This window comes from Typopeltis vanoorti, chromosome 5, assembly GCF_054136105.1.
Source record: "Typopeltis vanoorti isolate ZY-2024b chromosome 5, IOZ_Tvanoo_1.0, whole genome shotgun sequence".
NCBI lineage: Eukaryota > Metazoa > Arthropoda > Arachnida > Uropygi > Thelyphonidae > Typopeltis > Typopeltis vanoorti.
Genome location: NC_143553.1, coordinates 145,860,906 through 145,882,576, shown reverse-complemented (window position 1 = coordinate 145,882,576; position 21,671 = coordinate 145,860,906). Strand labels below are relative to the sequence as shown.

At 35.1% G+C, this 21,671-nt stretch overlaps 1 protein-coding gene across 1 annotated transcript in view; it reads right to left on the bottom strand.

Moving 5' to 3' along the window:
• Nucleotides 1-17,542: 17,542 nt before the first annotated feature.
• Nucleotides 17,543-21,671, bottom strand: part of LOC150106912 (uncharacterized) — a 98,429-nt gene continuing 94,300 nt past the window's right edge. The window contains exon 20 of the mRNA XM_090393504.1: nt 17,543-19,851. Coding sequence (XP_090249630.1) covers nt 19,621-19,851 — 231 coding nt within the window. The 3' untranslated portion in view covers nt 17,543-19,620. The remainder of the gene's footprint in view (nt 19,852-21,671) is intronic.

Here is a 21,671-nt window from a genome sequence, read left to right as displayed (position 1 = left end):
TCTGGTGATAGAAGCATCGCTTACATCACAAACAGCAATAACAAGAAATCGTTCCATTATCGTGACTCTTCCTTATAATATTATATATTTTAATTTTTTTAGTAAGGTATTCGATTCTGTACAGGTTAATAATGATAAGTGAATGGCAAGTGAGTTAATAAGTAAGTAAGTTAATAATGGTAAGTGAGTTAATAAAGGATAATGACAGAAGCATAACTTAATACAGTATATTGCTTACATCACAAACAGCAATAACAACAAATCGTTCCATTATCGTGACTCTTCCTTATAACATTATATATTTTAATTTTAAAATATAAGGTATTCGATTCTGTACAGGTTAATTAATCACTTGATAGTTTGGCTCTCCCACAATGAGGCTTTTGACTCCATGGAAGGTGCCCGTGCAATAATAATAAATTATAATTAAATACGCATTAAGAGGAAGATTATTAGGGAAAATAAGGCAAAAACTAGTATTCCATGACGTGTCCCTGTAGATGCCACGGGGTTCATTGCTGTGCTGGGTTCATTGTTATTCTTAAATTTTATAAGTAATGTTGATCATGGAATTAAAAGCCTAATATCTAAATTTGCAGATGATATCAAAACAAAGGGTTGTTTTGGTATCATCTCTTTGATATCCATCAATTTGATATTCATAGATAACAGTTCGTTAGTAGGCCTGTGTGGCTCAGTGGAAGTGGCACGAACAAGCGATTTTTTCTCCCGGAAAGTGGGGATTTTCGTTCTGTAAACTCAAGAAATTCAAGATAACAGCGCTTGTTTGCCTGTCTCTTCATCGGTTGCCATTTATAATTAATCTTGGGACAGCTATCTCTGATTGGCTACCAGTGGAGATCGAACTACCCACTTAGCTTCCAAAAAAAAAAGCTAGATAGTGTTAAAAGGCCTCACCTACTCTCTATAAGCGAATAAAAGGCGTTAGCTGATTTTTTTTTCCGATGATAGTTCGTTAGCTGAGAAATTGCAAAGAGGTTAAGTGAAAAATGTAAATGCTCATCACTTCGGTAGCAAAAATCCAATGGCAGCCTGCAATTTGAAGAATAATGGAAGATGAAGGCCTAGAACTAATAGTTCGGCCTGATATAAATAATGCGATAAGAGGAAAATAAGATACTAGACAAAAATATGTTAATAACAATACTTCAGTCCTATTAGAGTGCTATTTGGAGAAGTTTTGAGTTTGAATTGCCTATCTTAGAAACGAAGACCCAGGAATTCTTGTAGCAAAGTTTTTGGTTCTGTGATACTAGACTCCCTGACAAGAGTCTAGCATCACAGAATGTCTACAGGGAGTCCGCGTAGATATTTGTTTGGTAAACATTGATCGATAGTTGCGAGAAATCATTCACTTAATTCCAAAAAATGTCATCGACTGTTTCGTACTTTAGAAAATGCGCTTTTTGTCCTTTTAGCTAATATTTCTGTTAAAGGTGACATAATTTGTTTGCATCTTTCAGATTACAGCAGAAATATGCTAAATGTGTATTGATAAGCCATGACAGTCTAAAAAATTAGATTACTTTAGACATCTAAATCAGTTAGCTAGATTTCCATGTTGAGTTACATGATTAACATTGCATGAATGCGCAATAAATGAAATAATTCAACTAATTTTACATACTGAAAAAATCAGGAGTCTTTCGAAGGTTTTCTTTCATCCTCCAAACAGGTTATTTGTTATACCGATGGATCGTCAGACACCAATATGATTAATGGAGGCGCTAGTGTTCTCCTTCTACTCCCGAAAGGTGAAAATGTGAGATCCTTGGTTGAGTTCTCTGGCCTCTTTAGCTAATTTATCAGCTGCTTCATTGTAATCAATGCCTACATGGGCAGAAATCCATTGTAAAATGCAACTTTTTCCTAAACACTTTAGTTGATTTAAGAGTTTATGGATGTCTTGTGTGAGCTTGGTATTGCTATTTTTTATTGCCTCCATAGCTGATCTTGAGTCACTGTAAATTATAATTCCTTCAGATTGTTGAGATGATGATAGTTTTAAGTAGGCTTCTAGTGCTTTATTTATTGCGTAGAGTTCGCTGGTAAAACTGGTAAAACTTCACTGATGCCAATGCACTAGCAAAAGCTAAACTAAATCCACTGAAATCAGTGATACATCAAATTCCCGAAATCAGTGCTGACAGAAAGACCTCCACCACGATAGCAAGACTACGAACAGGATATTGTAGAGGAATGAAGATCAATACAGATGATACGAGAACATATAGAAACTGCAACAACTGCCCCAATACTGAACTGACACCCACTTACATCTTTACCTGTCCAGCAATTACAGCAGCCTTGCAAGAAATAGATCCTAATCCTGAACAACAGCTCTATAGAAACAAAATCATCGATATGGCCAAAGCAGTGCAAGGAGCACACGAAAACATCTAAGACTCTTCAAAGGACAAGACAACAACAACTTGGAGAGCGGTGAATGAGTGGAATAATCTGCAAGAGTCTGTTGTGGATGCCATGACTGTGAATGAGTTCAAGGCAAAGTATGATAGATAGTTTGTGTATGTTCAATAGTTGTTCTTGACATGATGTTTAGGGCCTCCCTCGATGAGTCTAAGGACTCCTTGGAGTTTCCCATAATAATAATAATAATAATAATAATAATAATAATAATAATTTTTTTTAACATTTTATTATGTCTCAGTATAAATTACATACAATAATAATATTTACAATATTTACAATAAGGTTTATAAAGAATTTTTGAATTTAGAATATTATAATAATAATAATAATTTTTTTTTTTTTTTTATAAACGACTTATTTGTTTTTACAATGAAAATGATAAGGTTTACTATCACACAGAGTATCTGCACACACACAATGAAAAACATATTATCTTTTCTGTACAGTACGAAAATTCGTTATACAAAATGCAGAGTACATTTTATAAATATGAATATACATTTTTTTAAACTAGCTAAATATGGATTGGCACCAATGTGCACGCAATTCACGATACAATGCAGTAATGCAGCATACACATATAATTCAATAATAATAATAATAATTTTTTTTTTTTACATTTTATTATGTCTCAGTATAAGTTACATACAATAATAATATTTACAGTATTTAAAATAAGGATTATACAGAATTTTTATTTTTATTTTTTATTTTTTTTTATTATTTTTTTTTAAGTCTCAGATGAATTGCATACATAGTTGCTGTAGTAATTATATGTATATAATATTTATAACGCATTACAAGTGTGTATAACAGATACTTGCAAGTTAGTAATTTTCTTCCTCGAAGGTTAGCAGAGCTTATCTGAGAAAGATAATAGATGACAGAAGGTGGTGGTTTCATGGTTGTGTTCCTATAGTGGTCACAAGCCAGGTGTTGATTTTACTGTTTGTTGGTACGTGCTTGAAAGATTTCGACTGCAATTACGGTTTAACTTTTTTTTTTTTTTTTGTGCAAATAGGGTTGGATTTAGACATGGTGTGTTTGTTTCTTTGTGTTCTTGTAGTGGTAGTTTTTTGAGAGGAGGGGTTGTCGTAGGTTTGTGTGTGTGTGTGTAAGTGTGGTGGGGGAGAGAGAAACAGGAATTGCTCTAATTTTCATTCTCGCTATAATATTTATATAGTGCCTGTTTCAGCTCTCTGTATGTTCCTAGGTTTCTGTTGTCGAATGGCAGTTTGTTTATCATGTCAGGTACGTAGAAGTTTCGGGTGGCTTTGCCGTTGTGATTGTTGTACTTATATGTTATGTAGTTTGTTGAATGTGGTCTTGTTATTTGATATGTTGTTCTGGTTACTCTATATGTTGGGCTGTAGTAGTGTTTTAGCATGACTGTGTAGTGGCGTAAGTGTTTCACCTTAAATATTTTGTGTTTTGTCCATGCTTCCTGCATAAGAGTGGGTTGTTCCCAGAATATCAGTTTTATCATTTTATCTTGCAACCATTGTAGCCTGTTAAGTCTGTAGTCTGCGCAGAATGCGTATGATGTGATTGCATATCTTAAAATGTTTTCACATAATGCTTTATAGATTAGTATTTTTATGTGGGTTGGGGCAATGGCTTTTAATCTGTATAGTTTGCTTGCTATTATCCTAAGCTTGGTATGTAGGTAGTTTGTATGGCTATTCCAACTTTGATCAGCATCGAAGTGAAATCCAAGATAGCGTGTTGTTTTCACCTGTGTGATGGTTGTGATTTTAGGTTCTGCACTTTGTGTATAGGAAGTTGAATGTTTGATAGTGAGATATTTAGTTTCTATGGGCACGGTTTGGGGGTTTTTGAATATCATTAGCTTTGTTTTTCCAGGGTATATATATGCCGTTTTCAGTTAACCAGTTAGTGATTTGATTGATGTCGTGTTGCATATTTTCGTAAGCGATTTTTGCAGTGTTGTGAATGGATACTATGGCAGTGTCGTCTGCATACTGGAAGATTTTACTTTTTAGGGGGAGTTGGCTTATGTCGTGTGTGTATATGTTAAATAGAATGGGAGATAGGACAGCTCCTTGCGGTATTCCACAGGTTACATGTACCTCTTTGCTGTGTGATGTGCTTTCTGTTTTTCGTGTATGCTTTAAACCACTGGAGTAGGCGACCTCCAATTCCGATATGGGGAAGTTTCGTTAACAAGGTTTTATGTGTTAGTGTGTCAAATGCTTTTGTTAGGTCAATGAATACCACTAATGTTATTCTGTTCTTATCCAATGCAGCGTTTATTAGATCTGTGAAATCTTCCAGGAGTGTTGCTGTTCCTTTATTTTTTTGAAAGCCATATTATGTTTTGGGTATGATTTGAAATTTTTCAACGTATGTGGAGAGTTTCTGATGTACAATGCGCTCCATGATTTGGTTGATTACAGGCAGCGTGGCGATAGGTCTGTAAATACTTATTATGTTTCTTTTTCCCTGTTTGTGTATGGGTGTGATTAATGCAGTCTTCAGTGTTTCAGGTATGTGTCCCGTTTCGAAGATTTTATTTAACAGTTTTTGTATAACTGGAAGTAGGTCGGTTGAGTGTTTCTTGATGTCTTTTGGTCTGATTCCGTCTATCCCCGGTCCTTTGTTAGGATTAATTTGTTGAATTGCCAGTGATAGTTCTTTTTTTGTAACTGTGGGGAACCACATCGACTGGGTTGCTCGTGGACCTAGTGGAGAAAGTTCGTATGTGTGAGGAAAGGTTGTGTCTTGTATCTTTTGGACAGAGTTCACGAAGTGCTGATTAAAGTTGTTTGCCAACTGTTTGAGGGATTTGGGGTCGCAGGCAAAGCTGTGTTTTATTGTTTCTGTGGCAGTGGTTCTGTGTATATTGTCCAGCATTTCATTAATCAGGTGCCAGGTTTCCTTTATGTCATTCTGTGCTGTTGTTAATTTGTTGCTGTAATAGTTTCTTTTTGCCGTTCGAATCTGGGTTGTTAGGAGATTCCGTTGTCTTTTGTATTCAGCTTTTAAAGCGATATTGTTCGGTGACTTCTTAAGTTGTTTCCATAGGGCATCTTTTCTTTGTATGTCTGTTAGTTAGTATGTTGTCTGTTATCCATGGATTCTGTCTCGTTTGGGGGCGTATTTTTATTTTTGTTAATGCTTTGTTGTATATTTTGTTAAATGCAAGTTTAAGTACAATAATAATAATAATAATAATAATAATAATAATAATAATAATAATAATAATAATAATAATAATAATAATAATAATAATAATATTTTTCCACCAAAAACCAATACATCACAGTTTAGGATAGGATAAATGGTCATGCAATTTATCAGTGCCATTTTATAGACTGATTTGATGTTTTAATATTATGAAAATATAATTTTTTGTTAATTTTCATAATTAGTTAACGCCTTTTATTTACTTATAGTCATGTTAGCGCTCTGTAACTTTTTGGAGATGGAGTTTGTAGTTCAATCCACCTGTTGCCAATCAGAGATAGCTGGCCCAAGATATCGCTATTTTTAAGCGACATCCAGTGAAGAGGGTTGGAAACAACTGCTGCTATCTCTCTCTCTCTCTCTCTCTCTCTGTCTCTCTCTCTCTCTCTCTCTCTCTCTCTCTTTTCCTAACCCTAGCACGATATCTTATTTTCTGAAATAGAGTGGTTTCTACGGTCGAATTTTTTGAGTTTATCAGACGAAAAATCCGAGTTCCCGGAGAAAAATCCCGCCTTCCCATGGAAGAGGTCGACTAACTAAGGAACCAGTCAAAGAAAGGCTTGGAAAAAGTTCCGTTTTCTTCAGTCTGCCTATCGCTGAAGCAAAAAACACTGCTTCCACTTTGCAACACAGACTTACTACTACTACTAGTACCACATCATTATTATTGTAGTAGTTGTTGTTATTATTATTATTATTATTATTATTATTATTATTATTATTATTATTATTATTATTATTATTATTATTATTATTATTATTATTATATTCAATTAATAGAGTTAACATTCAAACAGTAACACGAAACATGAAATAGAATAACGAAATTTTTGACTGGCAAATGAGTCCAATTCAGGCTTTATCCAATGGCCTAGGAATCGATATCGTCGTAAAATGTGAGATGTCCCCATATGACAATTGGAACTGTTGTTTCTTTCTGCTTTTATGAATCGACTACATTCACCATTTTTTGTTTGTAAGCTTCGATCAACATCTTTCTGTGCTTTACTTGGTGAAATCATTCATCAAGTAAAGCAACAAATTTGTTCTTCTACTCTTTGTTTCACTTGAAAAATATCACGTCCTCCACTTTTCCTGGCTATATATAACTGATGTATATCACTACGTGATGCGAAGCATGATTCACTGTCATTAATTTTCCTGTTTTACGATCATCAACTGCATCCAAATCGGCTTGTGTTCAGTCAATTATCAATTATCCCAGCTGTGTATCTGATTACAGAGATGGCTCATGTATCGATTGCTGTTACAGTGCTGCCTTCATTCATCTTAGACTTTAGAAGTTCTATAACCCTTTTCAGATATTTACACTGTTTTCTTTTGGAATTCTGAACTTAAAAGGGTTCTGCCGCAAGAATTCCTAGATATGTATAGGATTCGTTCTCTTGCAAGTTTTTAATTTTGCTTCCATCTGCAAATGCGATTAACATATTGTCTGTTATTTTCCCTCGAATTATAGAATGTTGTACATTTCTCAGGTACAAAATTCCATACAAATAGCTTCGCTGAAGATTTGAACTATATTGACAGTGATTCGATTTCTTTGGATGATTTTCCAGATTATCAGTTAATAATCAATGGAGATAATCTATACCCAGATCATCTCCATTGATTATTAACTGAGTTTTCCAAGTGAGCATAACAGCTGTTAGGAATTTTTTATGTTTTTACTCACTCCAGAAATGACTAAACATGATATAATCAGCAATATGGCAGAGTCAAATGCCTTCTCGTAATCAATTCATGCCATATAAGTTGGTTTTTCGGCTTTTAGAATTTTTCAAAATCATTGTTATCAATTAAACGATTCGTCTTTTGTTCCTCTGGATTTTCTACACCCTTTTGTTCAGTAGGTAGAAGTTGGTGCCATGGTAAATATTGACTAATCGAAGTTGTTAGATGTCTAGTACTTAGAACAGATCATTTTCTTAAATTTTCAAAATCAGAACTGTTCTTCCTATTGTCCTCCACTCTTCATTTGATCCTCTTTGCAATAGTTTGTTAAATTGTAGAGCCAATCAAGTATGAGTACTGGGCAAGTATTTGAGCCAAAATCTATGCATTTTATCTTTGTCTGGTGCGCTCCAGTTCTTCACTTTCTTTGATTATCTTTGGATTATTTCTTGGATTATATCAGATGAAACACTTTGTCATAAGATTGCAGTTCACTTGTTTTTCAACATCTTTAATCCAATTAGCATTTTTATTATGTTCTTTTGGATTATCCCAAAGCTGGTTCCAAAACTTCAGGCTTTCTTCTGAGTTTAGGTGTTCAACGTATTCAGTATTCAATGGTGTAGCTAGAGCTTTTGCCGCCCGGGGCGGTCCCTAAGTTTGCCGCCCTCTCGATACACATCAAAAATACAACAAAAAGGCAAAACGACGTACAGTGAAATAAATTAAAACAATATGCTATTTTTGAAGTAAAACTTTAATTCCAACATTGTAAAATGTTATTTTTCTTGCTTTTCTGTTAGCAAAATCGCCGATGACATTGGCGAAGTCAATTGTTCATTATTGTAGCTAGATATTGTCTTCGACTTTTCAGTGTTGGCAGTCGCTATCGTTCTCTGGTGTTCTGCATTTGTCCTGCAATCATATATCTCGGTTCTTGTTGTGTAGCATTTAAGTGATCCTCATGGTTATTACTTGAATTATATGAATTCAAGAAATTTACCTAAACTGTTTCTTCCATACGTCTTTCAGCTGCCTCAAGTTCCTACCATGATTTCATGCCAATCTGTCTTCACAATTCTTCAAGTTCAGCATCACTGAGAACTTTGTTTCTTACAATAAATCTTCTTTGGTACATTCATTTCTGCTCATCAACTCTTGCATCATGAAATTCCTGTTTCCAAATTTCATACATTCGTTTTTGATATTCTCTTCATGATGGATTTGATTTATAATAAACTTGCATAATCATCTTGTTTTCAGACAGAGTCCATTTCTTTCGTTTCAATTGTTGTTAATCTTCTTCTTCCATCCCATTCCAGTTCTTTGCCCTGGTTGTTCAGCAAAAGGGTCTGAGTCCTTTAGCGTATTTATCGCCCGATCCCCAGGTGCTATAGCACGAAACGCAGTCCTTGTTGACTCTGGCGTCAACCGATCCGATATGGATAACTTCTTTCACATCAGCTAATCTTTTATTCCCTTATAGGGAGTGGGAGTAGGCAAGGCCTTTAAACCCTCTCTAGCTTTTGGAGACCGAGTGGGCAGTTCAATCTCCACCGGAAGCCAATCATAAATAGCTGACCCATGTCTATAACTAATTATAGGCAGCCACTGATGAAGAGACCGGCAAACAAGTGGTGCCATCTCTTGGTACCTAATCCTAACGAGATACGTTACTGTCTAAAATAGTGTGAGTATTGCGGTCGATTTTCTTGAGTTTACGGGTCGAAAAACTCGAGTTTTTCTAGGATAAAAAATCAGCTTGCCCGTGCCAGTGATCCATTAATTCGGGAACCGTCGAAGATAGGCTTAGAAAAAGTTCCTCTAGTCGGCGACTAGACTTGAACCTTTTTAACTTCGAGCGACCAATCAAAGACTCGTCAAGGGAAGTTATATATACTCAAACCACACTTCTCTTACACTCATCACACTAAATGCGCTCACCACTTCAAGAAGCAAATTGTTTTGCTCACTCATTCACTGCTCTGGAAAGAAAAATATAGCTATTGGTACTTTCTTAACTACGAAGAAACTTAACATGGCCCAGGGATCTGTCTCTACTTTCCATATTACTAAAAATTTCATCATGCCATATCATATAACACCCATTCAGAAGCTTATAGTCCACTATCAAATCATCCCTTTTTTTCTCCTGTTAACCAGAGTTGTAGTCTACATATTTATTCCTACTCCACCATAACGTCAAGATCCCTAGCTCTCTCACTTTCTTGTAACATGACTCCGCTAATATAATACGCCGTTGAAAATTTCATCACGCCGAAATGCATAACTTTACACTTACTAATACTGAAATGATAGCCATTTTCGTTTGTCCAAATTTCCAACCTATTAGAATCATTCCATAAGAGTCGGATATCAGTAGCATCCCTGAAGCCTCACTCTATATTCTCCATCACTAGAAAACAATTGAACATCTCCTATTAGATCCTTTCCAATACCATTAATGTATACATTAAACACCACTGATCAGCTTAAATCTGGCACAATCACACCAGTCATACACCACTTTTTGATACTGTTTGTCATCCATCCACTTATCCAAGTCAAAGTTCATATTCTAAACCCATATTCTGCAGTTTATGAAAGAGTCTTTTACATGGTGTCCCAGTACTCTGCAAAATTTAGATAGGAGTGAAATGTTCTTGCCTATTCTCTATAGGGAATAAAAGGCATTAGCAGATTTACTTTTGTTTGGACACCATCCTATGTACATAATACAAAAAACAGGAAGAAATTCTTTATAGCTTTTTTCTTTTTCGCCAAAAAGAGTAGATTGTATTCCTTTGCACTACACTTATGGAAGTTGGTTGGCATGTAAATCGGATCTCTAACCTTCGTCATTGCTGGACGGCTGATCAATGAAGAAAACTACACAAAAATACAATGCACAACTGTACCCTCACTCTATATTCTCCATCCTAAGTAGTATTATTGTATAAATATCGTATGTTAGTTCTATGGTCCATTTGATGTGAGCTGCGGAGATTATAAATTCAAAATTTATTCCGGATGGGAGAAAAATTGTTTTCTTCGTATCAAAGATCGATTAACTGTAAAGCCGGCTGAAAAAAAAAAGGAAAAGAAGTTCATCTAATCTATGATTAGAATGGAATTTATAAGAACTTTCCTCTCTCGATCTAGTCAAGACATTATCAGGAGGCTAAGCGAGCATTCATAATGGTGAAACAAATATTTTTAATATAGGTTAATTAAGAGATAAGAGGCGTCTTTCTATGTCTTGTATCTGCATAATCAGATGCCAGATCCCCAGGCAGTCAGGAACTCATGGAAGGAAGTCACATACTTCCTTCACTAACTGTCACACCTGTTCTTGAATTCGTTCACAATACTTGTACACACAACATCCAATGGCTTTGCACTACCCTAAGAGAGAGAGAGAAATATATCTATTAACATTAAACTGACATATCCACAATTCCAGGCTACCATTCAAATAATTCTGCAAAATTACAATATCCGTCTCATTCTTGATTACCCTGCCTATCTTTGCATCATCAGCAAATAGCCGTATGTGGCTTGTCAAATCCTTCCCAATGTCATTAATATACAGATTAACTAATAATGGACCAAAGACTAATCCTTGCAGGACACCACTTGTTACCTTAAATCTTGCAGATTCACCCCCTCCCCACGACATACCATTTTAGGTATTTATCACTCATCCAACCTCTTAGAATATGGGACAGCATTATAATATTATATAATGCTGTCCCATATTCTCCAAATTATACAAAAGTCCTCCATGTTATATTCTGATCAAATACTTCTCAAATTCGAAAAGTTCATTGTTTATCCGATCTCCTTGTCTAACTCAATGATAACATTATTATAGAAGAGAGCAAGTTGCTTAAACATGACATTATCTTAGTAAACCCATGTTGTTCATTGCAACGTATAGATTCTATGTCAGCCCATTTCTGAATGTGAGCACTAACCAACTTTTCCAAAATCTTCATTGCCACTCCTGATATACTGATTGGTCCATAGTTGGATACATCTTTGCACCACACTTGTGTAATGGGATTACCATTCATTCTGTCCACTCCTGTGGAATATTACCTAGTCTCAGACCCAAATTATATAAGTATTGGCCGAAGAGGTAGCTAATTCAGCTGAACGCTCTTGGCAATTGTGCTCAGTAGCACTCAAGGAAGCCAAAGGGGCCCGGACGTCCCCTGAAGAAAAGAAAAAGGAAAATAGACTAAAAAATTTTCCAAAAATCTTTTCCTAATTAAAATTCATTTTTTTATATATGTTGTGTCGTGTCTTCTATTTCTACATTACTTATGAATTATCAATCACATAAAATACCCTATAGCTTTCGGGAATCACGGCCGCTGTGAACGCAAGGCAAACAAAGTAGTGCTCTAGCAGACCGAGCGCTACTTCGTTTGCCTGAGCCGGGCCAGAGGAGATCACGGGTATCATGTATTGGCGATCACTGCAGATGCTCAGTCATAGGTCGCAAGCAATGCGTAGTGTGTATTCTCAAATCGTCCACTTAACTCGGTCCCCACCCCCAAGATTAAATCCTGAGTGCACCACTGATTATGATGATATCGCATCCCTTTCTATTGCTGAATTCTTGTTCGGTTTGTGCATATCTAGCATGTCCTCCTCATTATCTGAGTTTCTTCATCCAATTAAGAGATAGCAGTGAGAGTAAGTTTACATACAACAGATTGATAGCTTTTGGAAAAGTGGGAACCCATTAGTTGAACAATATTTGCTGCATCTGTCATCCACCCACCACCTACAATCAGTAAAGTTATTTTTTTGTATTCATGCTTTCTTTTACTTGCATAATAAGGATAGAATTCTTTTGCGTTGTCTTTATCTTGCAGAGCCATTTTCTTTTCTTTCTCAGATTTAGCTTTCCATACAACAGTTGTAGGCCTCTGTGGCTCAGCGGAAGTGGTGCTTGCTCCTCTGTGCTAGGCCGCCAAAGATAGACTTATAGTTCAACTCTTGTCACCGACTGGAGGAAGAACATTTTCTAAGCCTTTCTTCGACATGTTCCTGAGTTAGTCGATCTTTGGTACGGGAGCCCAGAAACCCGGATTTTTCTTCCCTTAAACTAAAAAAAAAATGGACTCTAGACCCCACATTGTTTCAGACAGTAACATATCCTGTTAGGGTTAGCTACCAAGAGATGGCAGCACTTGTTTTCGGGTCTTTTTCATCGCTGGCCGCCTATAATTAACGATAGTCATGAGCCAGCTATCTCTGATGAGCTACCAGTGGAGATTGAACTGCCCACTCAGTCTCCAAAAGCTAAAGAGGTTAAAAGGCCTCGCCTACTCCCTATAAGGGAATAAAAGACATTAGCTTATAATAATAATAATAATAATAATAATAATAATAATAATAATAATAATAATAATAATAATAATAATAATAATAATAATAATTATTATTATTATTATTATTATTATTATTATTATTATTATTATTATTATTATTATTATTATTATTATTATTATTATTATTATTATTATTATAGGCCCAGGAATAGATGGTATCAGACCTAAAGATATAAAGCAACATGCAACTAGTTTAAGTCCAATCCTACTAAAACTAATAAATAAAATATTTAAAACAGGACAGATACCAAGTATGCTAAAGACCGCCATAATTACGCCCATATACAAACAAGAAAAAAGAAATTTAATCAGCAATTACAGACCCATAGCAACATTACCAATTATCAATCAAATTATGGAGCGGATCATACTGAAGAAACTCACAGCATACACTGAGATCTTTAATATTATCCCCAAAACACAATATGGTTTTCAGAAAAATAAGGGAACAACATCTCTCTTGGAAGACTTTACAGACCTAATTAATACCGCCTTAGACAAAAATAAAATAGCCATGGTAGTCTTTATAGATCTAACCAAAGCATTCGATACACTTACACATCAAACCTTGTTAGAAAAGCTGAGGCATGTTGGAATAGACGGGCCTCTTCACAGGTGGTTTACAAACTACCTCCAAAATAGAAAGCATATCACACGTATCGGATCAAACCGAAGCAGAGAGCTACCAGTAACCTGTGGAGTGCCACAGGGAGCGGTACTCTCCCCAACTCTATTCAACATTTACACTCACGATATTAATCAGTTACCACTCAAAGGTAAGATATTCCAGTACGCAGACGATACAGCAATAATATCCATCCATAATAACGCAAGCTTAGCCCAAACAAATATGCAACATGATATAAATCTGATCATAGACTGGCTCACGAAAAACTCCATACATCTAAACGCAGAAAAGACAAAATTAATGATATTCAGAAATCCACTGACTCTACCAGTTGATAACAAATATATAACTATCCAACATCCACTTTCCAACACAAAAAACACACAGAACAGCAAAACCACTACAATCACTCAGGTTGAAACAATACGATACCTTGGAATTTACCTCGATGCAGTTATGAACTGGAATAGCCATATACAAATATACAAATATACACACTAATATACAAAGCACTATGCCAAAATATACTAAGATACGCTATAACAACGTATGCTTTCTGTGCACCATACAAATTAAATAGATTAATGTCGCTACAGTACAAAATGACAAAACTGATCTTTTGGGAACAAAGAAAATCACGACCTTATAAACATTGCAATGGCAGAACACAAAATACTGACAGCAAAACATTTATGTCACTATGCAGCCTTGCTAAAACATTATTTCGATACCAACTACAGGACAGTTAGAAATACATACCGTATAACAAGACCTCAGACTACTAATTATATCACATATAAATACAATAATCACTACGGAAAGGCCACGCGAAACTTCTACATCCCAGACATGATAAACAAATTACCTTTTGAATACAGAAACCTTATAAACTACAATAGCCTGAAAAGAGCTCTAAGGACATACTACGAACAAGAAACACGCACCCAAAATATCATACAAACTTAATGAAACACAATATATTCGCTCAGGGCTTCCAGTTCAGCAACGCATCAGCACATTCCAATTTATTGTGTGCGGGGATATGGGCGCGCGTGTGTGTGAGCGTGCGTGCGTGTGCGTGCGAGTGCGCGTGCGCGAATTTCTCAATCATAGATTCCGTAGCATCCTAACACAGCAAAAAAAAAAAACAATACATAATAACCAACTGGTGTCATCCTCAGATAAGCTTACATTTAAGCTTCGAGGATGAAAGGAAAAAAAAATTAGTTCTCATCCAAGATGTATCATATGTAACCAAATGCATGTAATGTACGTATCATAAGAAAACCAATGTATGTATTATATGTAAACCAATGTACGTATTGTAAATATCACATGTAAACAAATGTAATTAATGTATCATATGTAAACAAATGAATGTAATGTATATAATAATTGTAACAAATGTATGTAATGTACATAATAACTGTAACAAATGTATGCAATGTAAAAAAAAAATTATTTTAAAAGTAAATCATGAGTTTACACCGTATGTTTGTGAAAATAAGGACACATAATATTCAGATTGCATATCTGTAAATACTGTTGTATAATCGCACCTTTTCAAACTTGAAAAAAAAAGTAAACCACAACATGTAATATTATACAACTTATGTAACTCTGAACAATATAATTGTAAATTATTATTATTATTGTTATATATAAAAAAAACTGTTATCATCATTACTATTTAAATCTCATTATATGTAGCACAAAGTGCTGAACCTTGTAAAATAATATACTGAATAGATGATCATTGTACATATGTAAATATTTGAAAGAACAATAAAAAAAAATAATAATAATCCAACAGTTGTGACTCTCGTGGCCTGTTTTATAATTTGCATAACTAACGTCTTCTTTTAGTTCTTGGACATCATCTTTTTCTTACAAATTTCTTGCTTAATAAGATTACACATCCATTCCACTCATACCTTATTTATTCTTCGAACTCTAAGGACACATTCTAATATTACAAAAAAAAAAATTAACTAACGCCTTTTATTCCCTAATATGGAGTAGGTGAGGCCTTTATACCCTATCTAGCTTTTGGAGACTGAGTGGGGAATTCAATCTCCACCGGTTGCCAATCAGAGATAGCTGGCCCATATCTATCACTAATTATAGCAGCCGCCGAGGAAGCGGCTGGCAAACAAGTGCTGCCATGTCTTGGTACCTAACCCTAACAAGATATGTCACTGTCTGAAATAATGTGGGTACTATGGTCGATTTTCTTGAGTTGTGTAGCTCAGTGGATGTGGCGCTTGCGTCCTCTACGCTTGGCCGCTAGAAGTTAGCCCTAGGTTCTAGTCTAGTCACTGACTGGAGGAACTTTTTCTAAGCCTATCTTCGACCGGTTCCCGAGTTAGTCGATCTCTGGCACAGGCAAGCGGGTTTTTCCTCCCGGAAACTCGGTTTTTCGTCCCGTAAACTCAAGAAATCTAATATTACATCTTTTAAGTATTTTTTAATGCTTCCCTTGCACTGTTGATATCATTTGCATCAAGCAACCGATACCATAAAACGGAATCCAGGATATTCCTCATTGGTTACAATATCCTGCTTTGTAGTTCAGCACCTAACCATTTATGAGTGGAGCATTAATAAATTTAGCTACCAATTCAATAAAGCTGAATTGAGTTTTATGAAAACTCAATTTACGATCAATGCTAAAATCTTTTAAGAATTAAACAACTTGAACAAATACAACGAAGTCGACATAACGATGAGTGTGGGTTAGTATGATAATATACAACGTAGCTGAGCAATTAATTGAATATATTTATAGATGATTTTGCATGTTTTTTGAGGATAAAAATCCGATTCAGTTAATGATATTTGGCATTTCGAATTTATGTTAAAGTTGTTTACTTATGTTAATTTTGGCGTACAATCGGACCATTTGAACAGCTAAATTATGCAAAACCTAATTCCTTATGTGCTATACGTCTGCAGTGCATATGCCAAAATGACTCTAAGCTGTTGTGGCAATGAGTGACTTCAGTATATAAGAATGCTATTACAAAAGCCAGCTTTGTATTTGTCTTGTCCAAGATCTTTTTTTTCCTGTCTTTACATGTGGAACCCATCTTTAAAATAACCTTCATTATTTTATAGTTATATCCAATACCTTATCATAAGTACAGTATGTAACTTGACTTCAAAAATAAAAATAAATAAAAATAATTTTGATCATGTCATGGCGGTTAATTCTATTTCTTTTAAATCCACTAATGTCTTTTATTCTCGTAGGAAGTAAGCTAGCCTGTATTAGCATATATCTAACGTTTAGAGCCTAGGGGAAGCCAATCAGAAGTAGTTGGCCAAAGATTATCACCAATTTTAAAAGGCATCCGGTGAGGAAAGTATGGTAGTCAAGCGTCTCCATCTCGTGGCCCCTAACGCTAAAACAACATATATTATAGTCTGAAATAGTATAGGTTCTATGGTCGATTATCTTAGTTTACAGGGAGAAAAACGAGATGACCTATCTTGGGAAGCAGTCAAAGAAAGGCTTAGAAAAAGTTCCTCTAGTTGGCGATTAGAATCGAACTTAGAATGGGTTTAATATGGTAGTCTAGTGCTATGGATGCATATTTTACTTCTACATCGCCACAGAAGCCTTCCTAATTTAATAATTTACTAGAATCTGTTAATGAGTATGTTGTCTGATCAAATTGTTTTGCAAATGGAAAACCCTTCTGTCCTATGAGATTGTTAATTCGCTTTCAGCTTAAAAACTTATATTTCTTGCATGTTTCCCATCGAAGGTCTTCGTCATTACCAACTACACTACGGAACCACTTGTTTGAATTTTGCACACATTGCAAAATTAGTACTTGTGTAAAATTTAGTTGGACAGTAATAGGTGGAAGTATTATTTAATGTAGTTTTGTTATACACTTGGAACAGTGTGTTGCTTTCTTTATTCATCAATATTTACCTTTTTTGCAATTAAAATTGCAAAAAAAGTTAAAATTGTTATTCATTAAATAATCCATAATATACAATTCCACCTAGATTATGTTTCTGTGCTTCTTCCTGCATTCAATAATTATTAAGTTCAATTTCGCTGAAAAAAAGGGTAAAAAATTAAAGTCTCAGAGATGATAAATGTGGTGATATACATTTTATTGGAAAAAGAAGAAGCCATTATTTTTATTTAAGTTTATTTACAGACTTAGTACATATTATAACAAAACCCTATTTACAACTTTAATACAGAATACGAATATGGATCTTTCTTTTTTGGTATAGCTCCGAAATAACATTCAAAATAACATTCCTGTAGGTAAGCTTCGAGTTTTAAAAGGAAATTTATTGACGTGCTTGTTACCTCAAAATAATTTATTATTATTATTATTATTATTATTCGTGACACCTCCAAGGAGTCCGAAGACTCATCGCGGGAGGACACCTACGATTGTCTCAACCACTACACCGAACCTCTACTACGAATCATCTCTATCAACGCCATCTACCGCCCACCTTCACCACTACCACAACTAGTATTTTTTGTAAATTGGGTGTGTTCTGAAGGGCCGATTTGTCTGTATGCGGGTTGAAAAACGCGAGTATTCGGGAGAAAAAACCCTGCTATGTTAAATGATCAACAAAACACTAAATGTGAAAAAAGAAAAAGGAAACACCTTGAAATTAGTATTCGTATATTCAAACTCAACGAACGTTTTGGATATTTGGATACTTAATGAATTTAGAACTTTAATGTGTTCATATTTTTTATCATAACTTCCTCCTTCCATCCTTTCTGTTAAGCTTTGCACCGTCTATCCTCGTAGGTAATGTTCCTGAATTTTAACTCACTCTCCACTATCACAGCTACTCTCATAGCGTCCTCAATTTCATATGGAAAAATTCCGCCAATATAATATCTTCTTCTTCTTCTATTGCATCAGTCTTATGACTGGTAGCTTAGCAGCATTTCCTTCCACTTTTCTCTTCTGTCTGCTTTCCTCTTTATTTCGTAGTATGTTTTTAGTCCAGTGCGTTGATTTATTTGATCAAAGTAACTTTTCCTTGGTCATCCTCCTTCTCTTTTTCCTTTGATTTTTCCTTCTATTATTATTCTCGTCAGACTTTCATGTTGTAAGATATGTCCAATCCACCTGTTTCTTCTTGTTATTAAGGTCTTTACCAGTATTCTGGGTTGATTTACTTCCTTAAGCACTTCTTCATTAGATTTTTTGTCTACCCATTTTATCTTTTGCATTCGTCTCCAACACCTCATTTCAAATGCCTCCAGTCTTCTAACATCTCCTGTTCCCATTGTCCATGTTTCGCTGCCATAAAGTGCTATACTCTATACATATATAAGTTTTTAGAAGTTTTTTCCCTTAGTTGTAGACATAAGTTTCCTTTTAATATCTTTTCCATTTTATTGAATTGTTTTTTTGCTATGCTTATTCTTATCTTTATGTCTTCTTTTGATCTTCCTTCTTCATTTATTATACTCGCTAGGTATTTGTAATTCTTTACTTGTTTTCTCTTTTTCCCATTAAATTTAATATAATATAATATACTAGCTATTTTCTACATTGAAAATGTAAAATCTAATACTGAAAAAAATTTAACCGGCATTCTTCTCCTATGTCCACAACAGGCAGACTATTCGAATCATCTTATAAAGATGCCTGGTGTTCTTTATTACCCTTCTTAGCTTTGCATCATTAGAAAACAATATCATTGAAAAACATTCACACCGTTAATATATAAAAGAATATTAAATCAACGATAATACCCTGTGATGGACCCCATTTCATTTCATTCTCTTTTTCTCTGCTTCTTCATATACTGCTACTACTCTTGATTATCTTTTGGATCAGTTTATCCACATCACATCACAAAAAAAGTAATTTAAACATAGTTAATAAAAGGCAAAGTGAATATTTATATAATGAAGCAAAAAGATAACACACCTGCACTTGTATTTCTTTTCGTCAATTTGATTTAATATAAAGGACATACTTTCTCGTTTATAATAAAACAATAACTTATGTATTTCTTTAAATTAAAGTCACGGAACTCGATTTTAAACTGCTGGATAATAATTCAAATAAAATATTTTTCCAATTTAAATATTAAAATTAAATATAAAACTAGCACATGGTTGGTAAAAATATCACGGAATGCCTCTTTTGTTTCCTCAAAATTGGTGATTAATTAAGCAATTTCTTAGATTAAAAAAAATGTCAAAAGCGATCATAAAACAAATTAATCTAATGGTTTTTGTCCTTCTACTGCTTGCGAGACTGAAAGTTCGGTTGATGCTGATGACCTTCGTGAAATGCTGGAATCCGTTATGTGACTTGTAGGTAATGGCTCTTCGGTTACTGCCCACGGTTGTGGTTCAGCAGATCCAAAGATCAAAAAGATCACTGCTCCTGCGGCATAGATTCCACAAGTGGTATAGAATACTTTGCTCCACTGGATCATTCCAGACATCTGGAGGGTCGAAAATTACAACCAATATCATATCATAGCATTTAAAATTATTTATAAGGTAATTGATCACTAGTTAATGAAAGCAAACTAATTAATGTGAGCTTACAATATAGAGATCAGATACAAAAAAAAAAAAAAAAAAAAACTTCAGTCAGGTCAGTGAGTGTGTTTTATTTAACGAAATTCAGAATAATAACCTTCTGAAATTCTGTAAATATTCACCAAACTCATATACTTCAAAAATAAAAACAATAAATAAATAAATAAAATAAAATAATAAATAAATAAATAAAATAATAAATAAATAAATAAATAAATAAATAAAATAATAAATAAATAAATAAATAAAATAATAAATAAATAAATAAATAAAATAATAAATAAATAAATAAATGAACTAGGTGACAGCACTTTGCATCTAAACGATACGGAATTTAAAAAAAAAAAAAATCAGCTAACGCATTTTTATTCCCGTATACGGGGAGTAGGCGGGGCCATTTAGCCCTATCTAACTTTTGGAGACTGAGTGGGCAGTTCAATCTCCACTGGTACCAATCAGAGATAGATGGCCCAAGGCTATCACTAATTAAGCGGTACACAGTGAAGAGAGACGGCTCAAATGTACCGTCATCTCGTGGTCCCTAACCCTAACACAATATATTTACTGCCTGAAATAATGTGGGTTCTACGGTCGATTTTCTTGAGTTTACAGGACGAAAAACCCCAGTTTCCGGGAGGAAAACCCCGCTTGCCCGTGCCAGAGATCGACTAACTCGGGAACCGGTCGAAAAAAGGCTTAGAAAAATTACCTCTAGTCGCCGACTAGACTCGAAACCAAGTCTTCCTTCGTTCGGCCAAGCGCCGTGGCATGCAAACGCCACATCCACTGAGCTATACGGAATTTATATTACAAAATGCAAAGTATGTTTATACAGGGTTGCTATAAATTAACTTTCCCTCTTTGGAGGTATCTGTAGCTAAAACTAATACACGGAATGAGACCACATTTTATATTGAGACTTTCGAAGGCATGGGGAGATGAATTCCGCAAAAAAAAATGATTTAGTACCAAAAGTCGTCGATAGGGAAAATTTTGGCCCTGGCGGAGCCGAAAGCAGTCAAATATTTGCTGTAAACGCAGGTAAAAAGGATTATGCAAATTTTACTGTGCGTACGTGACAGCAGCGCCACCAATTCCACTTAGAAAGGGATTGAGAATGTTCAGGCAGTTATTCGAATAACTGATGAATTGTGCTCAATATGCATCCTACCTTGCTTCAGCGTGCATTGTTAATTTGTTTTTCCTTAAACAGTGCAATGCCGTAGCGACTCTTCGGGAATTTAGAAGGCTTCATAACCTGCGTACAGGTCCTAGGTCAGCTGTAGCACTGAGAGAGAGAGATATGATTAAGAACTTTGAAGAAACTGGATCACTTGGAGTTAGACCTAGCAGAGGACGGAAGCAGTGCAAGAAGAGACAGTAACAGACGTTGCTACCGCGGTGTTCGACGACACAGGGACCAGTACTGGTCCAAGCCCTCATGCCATAGCTCGCAAACTTGATATGGCTTATGGTAGTCTGGAAAATCTTATGGAAAATGCTTCACTTCTGTCCGTATAAGTTCAGTCGTGTGTAATCACCAACTACCGCAGATTATGATAAGCGCATGACCTTCGCGCTAACGTTTCTTGCCCGAATGGAGGTCGACAATGACTAGCCTTGGAGAATATTGTTGGGTGATGAGGCTCACAACTGCAGAATTTGGGCATCTGAATATCCCCAAGCGATCCAGCAAGTACCACTGCATTCTCCAAAAGTA